The 17,902-nt window shown below is 41.1% G+C and overlaps 1 protein-coding gene across 1 annotated transcript in view; it reads left to right on the top strand.

Annotated features, from left to right (window-relative positions):
- PTPN9 (protein tyrosine phosphatase non-receptor type 9) overlaps positions 1 to 17,902 on the top strand; it is a 71,017-nt gene that overhangs the window by 32,725 nt on the left and 20,390 nt on the right. Inside the window, exons 3-7 of the mRNA XM_033108683.1 lie at positions 645 to 734; positions 1,393 to 1,517; positions 4,448 to 4,553; positions 14,107 to 14,217; positions 15,987 to 16,315. Coding sequence (XP_032964574.1) covers positions 645 to 734; positions 1,393 to 1,517; positions 4,448 to 4,553; positions 14,107 to 14,217; positions 15,987 to 16,315 — 761 coding nt within the window. The remainder of the gene's footprint in view (positions 1 to 644; positions 735 to 1,392; positions 1,518 to 4,447; positions 4,554 to 14,106; positions 14,218 to 15,986; positions 16,316 to 17,902) is intronic.

The raw sequence follows: 17,902 nt of genomic DNA, 5'->3' as shown, positions 1-17,902 counted from the left end.
AAGGAGTAGCTGGAGAAATAGCAAAACCAAGAGTGTGTGCTCCATCAATGATAGAGACTGTCTCAGGAAGAAGGGAATGGGAGTGGTCAGCCTGTCAAGGAAGGAGGACTGAAAATGCCCCCTGGAAATGCGGGCAGTGACGGGAAGGCCCTGCAGTATTTAGACTGGGAGGAAACGGGGTGCGGTAGGCCAGGCACCGGGGAGCTGCTGGCGAGTTTAGAATCTGGCCACGGAAATGGGGACAATGAGCTTGTGGCAGCTGTTCCTGGAGAGGCTGTCGAGAGGGGCGGCTCCTGTCTGTGATGTGGGGTGTCTGCTTTCAGACTTAGGGTATGTATTTTAATATCCTGGTGCAGTGTCTGTGCTGCTGCGTGTTTAAGAACTCTGACCCTGCATGCTAATGACACGTCAGTCCATCTGTAGACTTAGGATTCTCACTGATTGAAAGGAAATATCCTACTGAAGCTGGCTTTGGACAGGAATTCTGATAATGCTCAGCTGGCCTAGAAGGGGGTTACAAAGGAATTTATGATTCAGTTAGTTGACTTGTAAAGTCCTTTACCTCTGAACATTGGTGATTACATAAAGCTGTCCTGGATATACAGTATTTCCATATTAATTCATCTTACGTGCTTTGTTTTTAGGAAACACGAAGGAAGGAAGGCATTGTGAAGCTGAAACCTCACGAGGAACCTCTCCGTTCTGAGATCCTTAGTGGAAAGTTCACCATCTTAGTGAGTCTTCATGGACCCCTCTTGTAATGTCTTTTTATTCCCTTGGTAGTTGTTGTCCTCTGCACTTTGTTGCTGGATACCTTGTCCTGAATGGAGAGAGTTCAGCAGTAGTGAGCAGACATGAAACGGCAGTGCAGTTTGGCGCACGGTTATTCCAGTAATAATTGAAATTACGGTAGATTCGTTATACAGATTTAGAAAAGTTGGTTCAGTGGCCCATTACAGTCATGACCTTTGGGATGGTACACAGTATGTCAGAGCCTGTCTTACCTTAATGGAACGTAGGCTCTCTCCCCTTGAGGTCACAGCCTTCCAGATAAGTATGCAATGGCTGGATTTGGTGGTTTCCCTGCTGCTTGTTTCCTTTGGTGTCCTGTCTGGGAAGTGAGCTCCTCAGCCAAAATAGACCATCCTTTAATCTCTCTGCAGTTGAAGAGTTAAGATAATGTGTTTTTTCCTACCACAGAAATCTGGCCTGGGGAGATGCTGAGCGTGATAATAGAAACTTCTTCCTTTTCTGGAGCAATTGATGCGAGTCAGAGGAGTCTTGCCAGTGTCGGTTCTCTTCATATTAAATCTGTCCAGGATTTAAGAACGCTTAGAGATTATTGGGATTTTCTGTTCGATTTCTAAATGTTTCTTGTTTCATTTGCTCTAGAATGTTCGGGACCCAACAGGAGCTTCCATCGCCCTCTTCACTGCCAGATTGCACCATCCCCACAAGTCAGTCCAACATGTGGTACTTCAGGCTCTGTTCTACTTGCTAGACAGAGCTGTGGATAGGTGAGCATAGATTATCTCAGGTGGTCTATATCCAGGTGGGAAAGTAACAGTCCTTGATTTGATTAAACTGAGAAGGCCTTGACTATGTCTTCAGATGTTCCCTGGGCAGTGCTGTGTATAGAAAATGTCCGTGTCCTTAAGAGCTTGTTTCCAGGTACTCTCAAGGTGGTGGTTTTCCAAAGCTTTACCTGCTTTGCTGTTTTCAGGATCACAGAAGCTGAGACGGCCAATTAAATAGCAATGCTCGGTGTACTGAGAATTCCTCACTGAGAGTGTGAGGAGGTGATCTGTGCGGGCTCTTTATGCTCATTCTTCCCTGAATGTTGATTTCAAAACCCTCTGGGGCCTCAGTTTTCTTGTAAAATAAGAATAATGCCATTTACACAGAGGATTTTGAGAATCAACATTCAGGAGAGAAGAGTCCAAAAGTAGAAAGTTAAGCAAAATCCACAGTGATCTGTAACTACTCTTGTTTCATTGATAATCTCTCACCCATCCCCTACCCGCAGTTATTTTGGAACAAATGTCGGGGACTGTGTTTTAAACTTCTTGGTGTTCCCAGTAGCATCCAGCTTGGGAATCAAGTTCAGGAGAGAGGCAATTAATTCTGAGGGAATTAGCTATTATTTTGAATCTCATATTCTGTAAGAAAGGTAAAAATCTTACTGCATTTATATTTTTTTCACGTGCTTTCACAGGATGAGCAGTTTTCAGGAATGTAGAACCTGCATCATTCTGCATGATAGCTTTTTAAAAATTGAATTCTATTTCCCCTGACAGTGCCTTCTCTTGGTTTCAGCCCCCAGCCACAGGCTGAAACTGTGAGGGGAAAACTTATTAATTCGTTAAATTTGGCCTCGATGAGCTTGTGGAGAAATGGGAAGACCCTAGACCTTAGTAGTCTACTCAGTTGCGCCGTTTAACAGCATCTTTGCTCTTGGTGAATCAGAGTCTCTGGAGTCTTAAAAAAAAGTCAAGATGTAGTGCTAGTTGTCATACGTTAGAGGCCATTTGAAACTAAGTCTTTTAGAGAAACTTGGGTCTACCTCATAGTTAGGTATTTTTGAAATGCTACTTCGTGAGTGGTGCTTCTCTCTTGGATTTTGTTGAAAGGATGAAGGTATGGAGGCTTCTAGGAGGTCATGCAAAAAAAATAGAATACAAAATAACATTGAGACCCCTAATTTCAGGATTGTTTTGTGCCTAAAATTTTTCTCAATTTTAAATACATGTAAAAACTGTTGCTGTCACTTGTGAATAGTTCAGTCAAATAATTTCTTCTGTGTACAGAAGCAAGTGTAGGTCTGGCTTGGTGGGAGAGTGGCTTTGGGCATTACGGACACTGTATTAAAGAATGTTTTTCCTTTCTTCATGGGTTCCTAACCTTGGTCTGGGAATAGGCTCACCACCTCTTAATTTACTTTCGAAGATGCTTTCCAAAGGCCATTTGTGGGTTCTCTTCTTCCAAGTCATAAGAGACAAATTCACAATCATGAAGTGTATTTTCCTACAGGTCTAAAGTGTTTTCTTAATGATGGCTTCCAGTCTACTGGATTATAATTTCATAACTGTTCATTGTGGACCTGTTTCCAGGAATTTGCTAGGGACTGTTGGTGGTAATGGGGTGAACAAACACATTTTCACACTGTAGGAGAGAATCCAATAGCTACACGAAGTTGGAGTATTTTAAGAGCTGTAATAAAGATCCACATGAGATTTTTGGTATTTAAGAGGGTGAAGGATGGGAGTACCTTTGATTACAGTATCAGCGAGATCTTCATGGAGGAGGGGACATTTGAGTTGAACATGGAATGTACAGAACATGGATGGGCAGATTCAGAGATATGAGAGGAAACAGTTCAAATGTTGATAACCTAGATGCTCTAGAACATTCTCAGTTTAGGAGTTTGGCACTTGATAAATCTGCACAAATAAGTATAATTCCAATTCCAGTTCCAACATGTGCGGCTTTTTCTTCACTTCATCCCCAAGCAGTTCTTCAACACCAGCTTGGTGTTCCACAATTCATCTCATGTCTGACACCATCTACCTGGAGATAGCATCAGCTCCCGCAGGTTAAGGGTCAGTCCTACAAGACTGTGCCCTCCCACCCCCTTCAGATGTCAGTGGCAAGTCCAGGTTGTCACCTGTGTTTCTTCTGACCAACAGTCTGAAGATCAAAATTTCCAATGATCCCCTCCCTGGGTTTGATGAATTTGCTAGAATGGCTCCTAGAACTCAGAAACATTTTACTTACTAGATTACTAGTTTATGACAAAAAGATATAACTCAGGAACAGCCAAATGGAAGGGATGTGTAAGGCACGGTATGGGGAAAGAGCATGGAGCTTCCATGCCCTCTCTGAGAGGGCCACTCTGCCAGCACCTCAACATGTTCACCAACCTGAAAGCTCTGCGAACTCCATCCTTTTGAGGTTTTATGGGGGCCTCATCACTTCAGTATGATTGATTAAATCATTGGTCGCTGGTGATTGAACTCAATCTCTAGGTGTCCCCCCATCCCCTCCAGGTGGGGCTGAAAGTTCCAACCTCTAGTCACATGTTTGGTTCCCCTGGCAACCAGGCCCCATCCTCAGGTGACCTCATTAATATATTAGACACCTTTATTGATCTTTTCACTTAGGAAATTTCAAGAGTTTTAGAAACTCTGTGCCAGGAACAGGGTCAAAAACCAAATATTTATTTATTATTACAAATCACAGTATCACAGTAAGCATAACAGATACCAAAGGTAAATCATCTTTTTGTAAGACCAGTGTTCAGGGAAATGGTTATTTTGGTCCCAGATATGTTCTGTACTCTGGGTCCCAGATGTGTCCCATAATTTTGTTTTTGCCCCAGGCTTTTAACCTGGGCTTTTAACCGTCCATCTTATTACTGAAATATTTTTATTCAATGGTTGGTTTACAGCTTTGAAACTCAGAGGAACGGACTGGTGTTTATCTATGACATGTGCGGTTCTAATTATGCCAACTTTGAGCTGGATCTGGGCAAGAAAGTCCTAAACCTGCTGAAGGTAAGGCTGTGAGAAGGCCCTCTCAACTCTCCTTCAATGGTTTGGATACTTTATTCTTTGAGAGATTTAGGAATGATGTAAATTTCAGGCACTGTTTTGTTTAAAGGTCATTTGTAAATGATGACTAATACCTGCTCAGAACAAGCAATGGTCTTAAAAGAAAAGTTGGAAGAATTAAAATAAGAAATTCACAGGAACATTCCAGATCATAAAAGTGGATGTCCCTTTCCTGGAGTTTTGTAGAGTAAGAATTAATGCAGGTGTAGGTACGGCCAGTGTCATGAAAAATGTCACCTGGCCAGTGACTTTCAGAATTTTGAACTTAATCTAGTCAGAAATACGTTTTACATTGCGACTTACTACACAAAGTGTATGTTGTACACTTGCACATACATGTAGAGTTATATACATAGGTAAGGTTCTTAGTCTCTTATCCAAAACTCTGAGGTCCAGAGGTGTTTTTTTTAATATTTTGAACACATTAATATTTCTGCAATGAGATGTATTATTCATAATGAGTGCAGAAGAGTAAAGGCTATAAATAGCCTAGGGAATTTCAGGTTAGATTTTGCTGCCCTATGAATTTTTGCACCAAACCTAACAAAAAAAGCTGAAGGTTTTCAGAGTTACTTAGATATCAGAATCCGTGGATGGGGCCATGTATCTGTGTGTACATATTTATAAAACAAAACAAAAAGGTTTCAACAACAACAACAGAAAAGATCAATAACTTTGATCATTCCCGTCTATTTCGTATTTTTAAAATGTTAGTCTTGACCTAGTAAATTAATTTCAGGACCCACTGAGTGACAACAGTTTGAAAAACTTCATCTCAGAGGCTATGAAGTCTTTGTTCCAGGACTTCATGTGGGAGTCCTGTGGAACTACATAGATTTCTAGAGGTGTCTATTTACTGTTACTGCTTTACAACAGGAAGTATATAAGGAGGGTGTGTTGTTTTCTGGGACTTCCGTTGTCCATTCATCCTTATATCACTAAAATTCCTTGTGTTGCATATAACTGTAATTCATTCCTTTTTATTGATGGTTGAAGACTGGTTACCTTTTTACTCATCCATTGATGAATATACCAGTTTATTCATCCACTGTTCTGTTGAGGGCTCCTTGGGGTGTTTCCTGAGTTTTGCTGTTATGACCAGTGCGGCTGTGAGTTTTCTTACACTGGCCTTCGGTGCATGTGTGCAGGAGTGTGTGTAGTGCAGTGTTTCTCGGCCACTTTCGTCATTATCGCCTCACTAAGGCACCTTTTTTAGACATTCCTCACAGTTTCTCTTTTAATGAAATTCTGATACCACAGAGGTACTGTATATATTCTTATGTACCGACTGTATGTCTGTGCTTTATGCATAAAAAGGAGTGTGATTTTTTTCGCCCATTTCCCACTGTCCTCAAAACTAATTTCACCCCTTGGGGTGGTATCACCCCCATTGAGAATGCATGCTTTGGACTATACATCTATGAGTAGAATTACCAGGTCAGAAGGTCTATGAAGATTCAGCTTCATAAAATAGTGTCGTAAAATTGTTTTCCAAAGTGGTTGTACTCACCTGCCACGGGTAAAATTTCCACTGATCCACATCCTCTCCAACACTTGGTAGTGTCAGACTTCTTCATTTTTTTCCCTGTCAAGTGAGTATAAAATGGTGCCTTGTGGGGTAACTTGCATTTCTCTTGTGAGAATATCTCTTCATATATTTATTTATTGGCCGTATGTTTTCTGCAAAATGTCTATTTATGGCTTTTACCCATTTTCCTATTGTTTTGTTCATTTATGTAGTTTTTCATGTATTACTGATACTAATTCATTTATATATGTATTAATATATACTGGCTTAGTTTACAGCTTGTTGTTTTTTCACTTTTTATAAAGTCCTTTGGACCAACAGAAGTTGTTAATTTTAATATGGTTCAATGTGTCTGTATATTCTTTTCTGTATTTGCACCTGATAATGTATTTGCACCTTAAATCCTTCCTGATGCCAAAGTCAGAAAAAATGTTAACTGTTATCTTTTTTTACCACACTACCATTGATGCCATGTGTATTAATTTTTTTGATTTTTTTTTTATTGTAAAATATACATAACAAAATTTACCATTGTGCAGTTCAGTGGCATTAAGTACATTTACAATGTAACTACACCACTATCCATTTTCAGGACTATTTTGTCATCAAACAGAAACTCTGTGCCCATTCAACACTATCCCCCTTACCCTCCCCTCTGGCCTCTGGCATTTTGCCTATTCTGGGTTCTCATTTAAGTGGAATCATAATATTTGTCCTTCTGTATCTATTTTACTTAGCATAATGTTTTTAAGATTCATGCATATTATAGCATGTATCAGTTCTTCATTCCTTTTTAAGGCCAAATAATATTCTATTGTATGGATGTACAATGTTTTGCTTATCTAGTCATCTGTTGATGGACATTTGGGTTGTTTTTACCTTTGGCTGTGGTGAATAATGCTCCTCTGAACATTGTATACAATCATCTGTTTGAGGACCCGCTTTCAATTCTTTTGCATATATACTTCTAAAAGTGGCATTGTTGGATCACGTGGTAATTCTACATTTAACTTTTTGAGGAGCTATTTCCTTTTTAAAGCTTAAGCTTTTGTTTTTGTTAAGACCTTAATCCATCTGTATCTGGTTTTTGAGTATGGTATGAGATGTAATAATCTGACTTTTTTTCCCCCACCTGGATAGCTGTTTTTTTTCCACTTTAACATTTTAAATAGTCCTTCCTTTCCACAACTTACACTATTTGTCAGTTTTAATAAAAAGTAATAATAACCTGTTAAGTTAATATACAAGGTGTGATAAAAAAAAACAGGGAGAATGTTTACATTTTAAAAATTTATTGCAGTAAAAGACACATGGCCATTAATCCCCCTCAGAATATCTCCCCTCGCTTTGAACACACTTACCCCATCGTTCATGCCACTTGAAGTCTTGAAGTCCTCTTTCTTGAGTGTCTTTAGTTGCGCTGTCATGGCTGCCTCGATGTCCTGAATCATTTTGACTTTGGGGAAGAGCCAGAAGTCACACAGTGCCAGATCCGGTGAATAAGGTGGATGAGGACACACTGTAACGTTTTTATTTGACAGAAATTGCTGTACCAGGAGTGATGTGTGACACAGAGCCTTTCCGTTGTGATCACAAAATATGGTGAATGCTGCTGCTGAGTGCCATCCAACGGAAAGGCAGGGATCTTCAATACGGGAAGCGGCGCGTCAAACCTTAGTAACAGTGTATGACAAGTTTCAACTTGTTCGGTGCAGTCAGTCATGTGTGAGCTACGGTTGAGAGAAGGTGTGTTTTAAAGTGTGCCGTAAATCATCCTCCATCATGACAACTCTCCATGTCACACATTGCTTCTGGTATGGCAATTTCTGTCAAATACAAACATGACGGTGTGTCCTCATCTACTTTATTCACTGGATCTGGCACCATGCGACTTCTGGCTCTTTCCCAAAGTCAAGACTATTCAGGAAATGAAGGCAGCCACAATAGCACAAGTAAAGACGCTCAAGAAAGAGGACTTACAGAACTGCATCAGAAAGTGGCAAGAACAATGGTATAAGTGTTTTTGAAGCGAGGGGGAGTATCTTGAAGGGGATTAATGGCAATGTGTCTTTTACTGTAATCAATTTTTTAATTTAAACATTCACTGTATTTTTTGATCACACCTCGTACTATAGACAATTTAACCATCTGACTGTCTTTCTGTATTATTCAGTTTATTTCCAGATTTAAATAATACTGTTATGATCATATTATTTTAGCTTTTCCTTTTAATTGATTGTAAGAAGATACTTCTAAGACTAAGATTATTTGGATAAAGGTTATGAATATTCTTTTATTTCTCCAATACATGACTAGGTTACCCTCCATAAAAGTAGGAAAAAATTTTATTTTGACCCCAACAAGTATGAATATCTTTTTCCTTGAACCATCCCAGCACTGCACTCTATAATTTTCTTTCTTTGAATTTAGAAATTCTAAAATGATACCTCTTTTGTTTTGTTCAGACTCCTTTAAGTAATAACAAAGTCATGTCTTATTTTCAAATGTTTTTCTGCTGTTTGTGTGTCCTCTTTTATTTGGTTCAAAATGATGAAATGCTGTAGATACTGTTTTGTTGTTTTTGCTGTATAAATTGAAAGAGACTGAAATAAAGTCCTGTTGCTTTAGAACCTATATCACGTTCTTATTAGTGACTTAGTTGCTCTGTCATTGGGAACAGATACAATATTAAGTGTAATCCCCTATCATCCTCATACTCATGAGAGTTGTAAATAGAAGTTTATCTTTAATGCACTGTCTCACACTTCAGATTCTGTTTATTAATAGTATTAATAGTATGAATTAATTTCTAGCAGTTAGTGTGATGAGGATTTGGATCAAAATATGGCACTGGAATAAAAATGTAACCTTTGACTTCTTAAATTACTCTGAGTAGATTTTCTCCATTTGGTAAATTTCTTAGGATAAATTCTGGTTTTCAGTTTTAAAATGTCATAACTCCTATTTTAGTTGCCATCATGTGGATTCTTAACTGTTTAATTATTGTTTTGGATGAACCATTTAAACTAGACAAGGTGGAATTCACCCCCTGAAGGATAAATCTTTAATTTTTCAGGAAATGTATGGCTGAAAGAGATGGATAAAATAAACAGGTTTAAAAAAATTCACTAATGCAGACACTTACAAAGTAATAATTACTAACACTTACTGAATGCTTTGCACACTATTCTATGCTGTTTTCATGCTTTAAAGCTCATTTAATCCTGACATCCCTACTGTGAAGTGTGATGGCTATTACTATTTCTAAACCCATTTTACAGATCTAGAAACTTAGACCTGAAGATTTAAGAACTTGATGAAGGTAATACAAGCTATTAAGTGACAGAACTAAAATATTATAATCCTACCCCTTGGATATTATCACTATAAAGAGTATGAGGTATATGTGTCCAGGCATTTCTTTATTTCTTCATTTATTTACTTACCTTTTCATTTTCTTTTTTTTAAATAATTTTTTATTTTTCAATTACAGTTGACATACAATATTATATTAGTTTCAAGTGTAGAATAGTGATTACACATTTATCTTACAAAGTGATCACCCCAATAAATTTAGTACCCACCTGACACCATCGTTATTACAATATCATTGACTATATTCCCTATGCTGTACTTTACACCCCATGACTACTTTCTAACAACCAATGTGTACTTTTTAATCCCATCCCCTTTTGCATCCAGCCCCACAACCTCCCTCCTATCTGGCAACCCTCAAAATGTTCTCTGTATCTATGAATTTGTTTCTGTTTTGTTTGTTTATTTTGTGCTTTAGATTCTACATATAAGTGAAATCATGTGGTATTTGTCTTTCTGTCTCTGACTTACTCCACTCAGCACAATACACTCTAGGTCCATCCATGTTGTTGGCAGGTGGCAAGATTTCATTCTTTTTTACAGCTGAATAATGTTCCATTGTATATATGTACCACCTCTTCTTTATCCATTCATCCATCGAAGGACACTCAAGCTGCCTCCAGGTCTTGGCCATTGTAAACAATGCTGCAATGAACATGTGGATGCACTCGTCCCCTCACAGTAGATTACTGGGTCCTTCTTTGTCTCTTGTTATAGCCTTTGTTTAAAAGTCCATTTTGGCTCTGTCCCACACACATAGCAATCAGCTGTGGAGATTTAAAAAAGACTTGCTCTGGGATCCCAACCCAAAGACTGATCTAATTGAACTGGATACTGGAATTTGTTTGTTTGTTTTTAGCACTTTCTGGTAATTCTGTTGTGCAGCCAAGGTTCAGACTATTATCAAAAACACACAGATCTTTTTGGAACTTTAATCCTGTTGAGGACAAAGTTTCCTACATACTCAAATCATTCTCTTCCCCATTCCTTTACCTGTTCACATGAACTGCAAACTGGATCTTCCAGGTAATATGGCATCCCCCACAATCCCTGCAGTGAGGACCATACCGTCTAAGAAGGCCAAGAGGAAAAATGCCAATTGTTCTCATACCCCAAGACCGCTTCTGGGACATCATTCCACTTCACTGGCTGGTTCTCTTTTCTGATATTCTTTATTCTATCGCTCTGTTATTCATTACCCATTTCAGTTCCTTCGTGCAGAATCCCCTTAGTATGTATCCCCATGCTAACAGTACCTGCCTCATGGTCTTTCTCTCTATTCATTTTATTCCCAGCATCCTTTCAAATTCAAAGTCACCACTTAATCACAAGTCCTTTCCCCCAATTTAGTCTCGTAGCCTTCACGTTATCCCACATTATCTATTCTCCAGTGTAGACACACTGTAGATTTCATCTTCATTAGCAACTGTACCAAGCTCTCCACCTGTAAAGATCTTCACCTGTGAAACACCCCCTTTCTGACCACAACCATCTCACCTTCCATCACTCACACGCAGGGCACATGCAAGCTGTCCTTTGTTCTTAAGTAAGAACGCCCTTAAAAAAAAAATTATAATAAAAGTCTGTTTTGTCTTGTATAAGTATTGCTACCCCAGCTTTTTTTTTTTTTTCCCTCCATTTTCGTGAAATATCTTTTTCTATCCCTTTACTTTCAGTCTGTGTGTGTCTTTTGATCGGAAGTCTTGTAGGCAGCATATGTAAGGGTCTTCTTTTCTTACCCATTCAACTATCCTATATGTCTTTTGATTGGAACATTTGATCCATTTACATTTAAAATAATTTTTGACAGTTGTGTAGTTATCGCCATTTTATTGTTCATACTTTTTATCTTCTTCCTAATGAAGTCCCTTTAACATTTTTTGTAATACTGGGTGGTGGTGATGAACTCCTTTAGCTCGTTCTTGTCTGGGAAGCTCTTTATCTGTCCTTCAATTCTAAATGATAGCCTTGCTGGATAGAGTACTCTTGGTTGTAGGTCCTTTTCTCACTTTGAATATTTTGTGCCAATCCCTTCTGGCCTGCAGAGTTTCTGCTGAGAAATCAGCCGACAGTCTTATGGGAGCTCCCTTGTAAGTAACTGACTGCTTTTCTCTCTGGTGCTTTAAAGATTCTCTCTTTGTATTTAACCTTTGACATTTTCATTGTAATCTATCTTGGTGTGGGGTTCTTTGGGTTAATCTTGTTTGGGACTCTCTCTGCTTCCTGGGCTTGTATGTCTGTTTCCTTCGCCAGGTTAAGAAATTGATATGATTCTTTTACAATCTTTTTTTTCTGTGAAAGTATGTGTGTGTGTGTGTGATTTTTTTTTTTAAACAAAATTAAGGTTATAGTTTTGATCTTGTTTAGTTTAAAGATTATATTGTGAGCATTTTCCAAAGTTTTAAAAAAATCTTTGAACGCTTCATTTTAAAGGTTATATAACAATCTTGTTAAAACATACCATTTTGTTAATTGCTACCCATTTTCAGACTTATATATCCTTCCCAGTTTTTTGTTTAGATTTTTTTTTGGGGAGTGGGGAAGGGGAACAGGACTTTACTGGGGAACAGTGTGTACTTCCAGGGCCCCTTTCAAGTCAAGCTGTTGTCCTTTCAATCCTAGCCATGGAGGGCACAGCTCAGCTCCAGATCCAGCTGCTGTTGCTAGCTGAAGGGGGCACTGCCCACCATCCCTTGCGGGAGTTGAGGAATCGAACCGGCAACCTTGTGGTTGAGAGCTCACTGGCCAATGTGGGAATCCAACCGTCAGCCCCCGCGCTAGGAGCATGGAGGTCCAACTGCCCAAGCCACCGGGCCGGCCCTGTTTCCAGTTTTAAAGTATTATTTTAACTATCAAAAAAAAAAAGTCAGTAAACATTTATATTTATTAGTTTTTGTGGTTCTCATTATTTCCTTAGAATAGAGTTTCAACTGTGGAATTACTTGATCAAAGGACACACACATTCTTAAGGATGTATAACGCCAGGTGCCTTCTACAAGGTGTTACTAATATACTGTTCCATCAGCAGTATATTTGGGTGCCATACAGTCATTTAACTAGACGAGGTCTGAGTCTGTAACTCTGCTCTAAGGAAGCAGAGGGAATGGTTTCTACTTTCTCTTTAACATTTTGTGGAAGTATAGGTGTTTCTTGAGATTGGTTTGTTGTTTTTTAAAGATTTTATTGGGGAAGGGGAACAGGACTTTATTGGGGAACAGTGTTTACTTCCAGGCCTTTTTTGTGTGTGTTTTTTTCCAAGTCAAGTTGTTGTCCTTTCAGTCTTAGTTGTGGAGGGTGCAACTCAGCTCCAGGTCCAGTTGCTGTTACTAGTTGCAGAGGGCACAGCCCACCATCCCTTGCGGGAATCGAAACTGGCAACCTTGTGGTTGAGAGGATGTGCTCCAACCAACTGAGCCATCCGGGAGCTCAGCGGCAGCTCAGCTCAAGGTGCCATCTTCAATATTAGTTGCAGGGGGCACTGCCCACCATCCATCCCTTGCGGAACTCGAGGAATTGAACTGGCAACACTTATGGTTGAGAGCCCACTGGCCCATGTGGGAATCGAACTGGCAGCCTTCGGAGTTAGGAGCATGGAGCTCCAACCGCCTGAGCCACCGGGCCAGCCCCTTGAGACTGGTTTTTGATCTAGCAGTTGATCTGGCAGTTAAAGGAGCATTGGCTATTTATAGTTAGGCCTTGAAATAAATTGTTGTCTTTGAGGGAAGAGATATAAGGTAATTTCTCAGATTGCAGTGAAGAGGCTTTTGGAGAACTTTGTTCTGAATGCTGCATATTAACTATAGAGAATGTGTGCAGTCTCCCAAATTAGTAGAGCTGACATGTCACATTGAGACTTAGTCTTTTGAGAAAGAATACGGAGAAAGTGGTACAAGATATTTAGTTAGTTTCCTCTTTTTTTTGTTTGATTCCTTGGGGGGATAATTTCTACCCGGTTAGATTGCCAGTATTACATGGTATCTCTTCCTATGAGAAGGGCTGGAATATTGAGAAACTAAATGAGGCCCAGAGCTGTAGATGAGGAAGTCATAATTTTTCATTCATATGCTTTGTGCAGCTAAGGACATCTCCTTTTCTTCTGTTACACTTCCTTTGCCCTTATGCCCACTAGGTCATATTTATTGATTAACTAAATGAATACATAAATAGAGGAAGAGGTGGGTAAAAAATAAATGATTATAAGTACACAGGTACCAGAACAAAAGAAAGATTATGAGAGAAATATTTCTTTCATATTCAGTTTATTCATGATCTAATTTTTCCTTAAAGTTTTAATAAGCAGAACTTAAGGAGGCACACATGTATACTGGTTAGAAAAGTCGGAGTAGTTTTTGATCCATAAAGCTTATGCTGATAACAATATGACATCATTATTTTTAAAGGTAAATCAGCTTTAAACCACTTCTTCTCTTGCTGCTCAAGTGAAATCTGAATTAGGCTGTAGACTCCCCCTGCTGGGTAAGAATGGGGAGAAGAGCCGACACCTAAACTTTGGCCTTGAGCAGGCGGAGGTTCTCCTAGGGCTCTTGCGGTGCCCTAACGGTTCCCTTGACACCATCCTCTGTGTTCTCACAGGGAGCGTTTCCAGCTCGTCTGAAGAAAGTGCTGATCGTGGGAGCGCCCGTGTGGTTCCGCGTGCCCTACTCCATCGTCAGCCTCTTGCTGAAAGACAAAGTCCGGGAGAGGGTAAGGCAGGCTGGCTTTATTTCATTTGGAGGTGGGCAGATTCCCACATTGCCTAAACCTGCTAATTAATTCTCTACCTTCCAAAAAATCCTCCTGTCTTGTCTGCTAGGACACTTTCTGCTTCTGTTAGTATATTCAGTTGTGTTCTCTGCTTTTCTTCTCTCAGCTAAGTACATGCTGCCTGTCCCCCAGACTATACGTTCCTGAAGTTAGGAACTGGGCGTAGTGTATGTCGGGCACCCCTCTTCCACGGCACTTTACAGAAAGATAGGACTGAAGTCCCGTGGGGACTCAGGGGTAGCTCCTACTTCCAGAATTGAGTTGAGTGCCGTCCAGGCCTTTCATAGTCAACGGTGCCCAATATAATTGCATTGGTTGGGCTGGTATTTGAATTTGTTCAACAGGAAATACCATTCAGTCCCTTTGACCACCAGGGTGGCAGAGGAGAGCCTCTCACTCTGTCTCTTTCTGCTTACATTCCTGACATTTTCTTTTAAAACAGCGAGTTTCTTCTTAAATTCAAAAGTGTTGTCTAAAATTGGCTTGATTCTGTTATCATCGCCTGGGTGTTCCAGGACTGAGAGATTATGGCTTCACTCTCATTTCTCACCCTTGAAAGAAATGGCATGTGAAACATTGGCACAATTGGATAAGATAATAAAGTTGTGAAATATCAGAGATTTTGGTAGTACAGGGTTCTGAGGTTCTATGAATAATAACAGTGCAGATCTTTATAGCTGACGGGACTGGGGTTGGAGAGGGGAAACTGAAGATATTTTATTCTGTGGAATTATTAATACTTAGGGACCCAGAGTAGGAGAGTAGGGGGGATCTTTCCTGAGACAACTCTGTGCGAGGTCTCCTTAGGCAAGTTCTTGCACTCGTGTATACAAGTATGAATGTGTATATACACTCAGAATATAGTGAGCATCGTTATAGTCCAGACTCTGGGCCCTGGGAATGAAACGTGCAGTGGGCCAGTCCTTAGCCTGGGGAGCTCTCTGTCCTGATAGGGGGACCCGGATGCAGATAAGGAGGACTGTGGCTCTACAGAGCTGGGAGGAGAGCACTGCCTCGGCAGACAGGCGTCAGGAGCTGTAAACTGTCCTGAAGACGCCGAGGACAGGAAGGGGCATTCCAGGAGAGGCAACAGCAAGGGAGGCCCGGACCCTCATCCCACACAGATTCCAAGGACAACCGACTAGGCTACTTGGGTCCAGTACGGCCGTGTCCCAGCAGGGAGCAGAGATACGATAGGGAGATGATGACTTCTGTGTCAGTTTTACTGGCCTACCCTGACTCGGGGTGACTGGTCTTATCTTATTTCCTAGAAGCCTATCTTGGAGAACATCCATACCCAGCTGTGAGTAAAACACAAGCAACAGGCAGAGCTGACAAAAACAACCACTGCCTGTGCAGATTGGTGGTCAGAAGATGGGGGCCTGCATCAGACGGCACTGGGAGCCTCATTCATAGTGTAAAGCCTTAGTTCTCCGTGCCTTCCTTTCAGAAGGTACATAACAGGGCCCCGTTCCAGGAGGAATCTGATAGACATTCTCGGCAGTCAGACCTCTCTGTCTGGGAGATTCATAGGACACCAGTTCCAGGCAGATGAAGTGCACTCTACTTTTAGAAGTATGTCAAGTATTTCAAATAAATCTCATCCCGTTCTCCAAACCTAATATAAGCACATTTGTTCTTTCTCTTCACTGTCTCCCCCCAACCCCACCCCACCCCACATACTCATATGGTTCTTTCTGGCCTTCCAGATTCAGATACTAAAGACATCAGAGGTCACCCAGCACCTGCCCAGGGAGTGCCTTCCAGAAAACCTGGGTGGGTACGTGAAAATTGACCTCGCCACTTGGAATTTCCAGTTCCTACCCCAGATGAATGGCCACCCGGATCCCTTCGATGAGATCATCCTGTCCTCCCTCCCTCCTGCCTTAGACTGGGACTCGGTGCATGTCCCAGGTCCCCACGCCATGACCATCCAAGAGCTGATGGAGTATGTTAACACCAGGCAAAAGCGGGGTATATATGAGGAGTATGAGGACATCCGTCGCGAGAACCCTGTTGGCACTTTCCACTGTTCCATGTAAGTGGGAAAGGTGTTGGTCCTTAAGACACCTGGTGGGCGCTCTGGCAGCAGCTCCTGCCACACCTCACTTCCTTAGCAGACTCTTCCAGGTAGGGAGCTCCACTCAGTTAGGGGATGCTTTCTGTCCTCCTGCTTTCATGCTTGTCGTCGTCCTGGTCTCTGAAATTTCTGACAGTCTTTGGTACCAAAAGAGGAACGCTGTAATAATAATGGACACATTTTTTTTATATTTTCCTGAAATGAAAGTGTTTTTAGGAAAAAAAGCAATGTAGGCCCTCCATTCTTGTCCTCAGTGTGGTCTCTGGTCCTTTCATTTGGGCAGCTTCTGTCCAGGGCATTTAGAGTATAACATTACTTTCTGGGGGAGGTGCTAGTGCATTCAAACTAATTCACAGTAAAAGAGAAGAATTGCCTCTTAAGAATTCTGCCGCGGGCCGGTCCGGTGGCTCAGGCAGTTAGAGCTCCGTGCTCCTAACTCCGAAGGCTGCCGGTTCGATTCCCACATGGGCCAGTGGGCTCTCAACCACAAGGCTGCCAGTTCAATTCCTTGAGTCCCACAAGGGGTGGTGGGCAGCGCCCCCTGCAACTAAAATTGAACACCGCACCTTGAGCTGCGCTGCCGCTGAGCTCCCGGATGGGTCAGTTGGTTGGAGCACGTCCTCTCAACCACAAGGTTGCCGGTTCGACTCCCGCAAGGGATGGTGGGCTGCGCCCCCTGCAGCTAGCAACAGCAACTGGACCTGAGCTGAGATGCGCCCTCCACAACTAAGATTGAAAGGACAACAACTTGACTTGGGAAAAAGTCCTGGAAGTACACACTGTTCCCCAATAAAGTCCTGTTCCCCTTGCCCAATAAAATCTTAAAAAAAAAAAAAAAAAAAAAAAATTCTGCCGCATGGGATCTTCCTTCACCCCAAATCGTACCACAGAGCCACCTCGTTATAGTTCATAACTGGCTCTCAGATCCCTGATAACTATTGTTGGCAGTAGAGCATAGATCATTTCTTTTACTGCTGCTCTCATTTCTATTACCATGTTTTCATTGGCAGCAGCAGCAATTTCTTCTCTCCAAGTTGAGCTCTGTTTGTTGAAAGTTAGGGAAACTATCCCAGTAGGTCCAAGGCTCAAGTTCCAGCTTAGCCAAAAATCCCCTCTGACTTTCACAAGTTATTTTCTTCCTCTGCACCTCAGTTTTCCTGTGATGTTAGCTCTGATATCCACCTTCTTTAGCTTAAATGTTGGAGGAATCCATGATTCTGTGAGTACCTCCTGTAATTCCCATCCAGTTAGTGTGCTGCAAAGAAGATGTACGGAGAGAACCTCTTAGCAAAAGGAATGACGGAAATAATGAGTTAAGTAGGAAACAGTTTAGGGAAGTAGGAGAGAAGCAATGGAGAAAAAAGTCAGTAGGATCAGGAATGCAAAGGAAAGTAAGAGAAGAAAAAGATAGCAGGTCGTGTACCAAGTGGGAGAGTATTCTTTTCTCCCACACAGCCCTGTTTCTTCCCTGCCAGCTTAAGACCCCTGTATGCATCCAGTATTTTCCCCAGGCAGTTTTTTCCCTGTAGTTCTTCTTTTTTTTAA

The sequence above is a fragment of the Rhinolophus ferrumequinum genome, chromosome 6, assembly GCF_004115265.2.
Source record: "Rhinolophus ferrumequinum isolate MPI-CBG mRhiFer1 chromosome 6, mRhiFer1_v1.p, whole genome shotgun sequence".
In the NCBI taxonomy this organism is placed as follows: domain Eukaryota; kingdom Metazoa; phylum Chordata; class Mammalia; order Chiroptera; family Rhinolophidae; genus Rhinolophus; species Rhinolophus ferrumequinum.
This window is presented reverse-complemented; position numbering and strand designations above follow the sequence as displayed.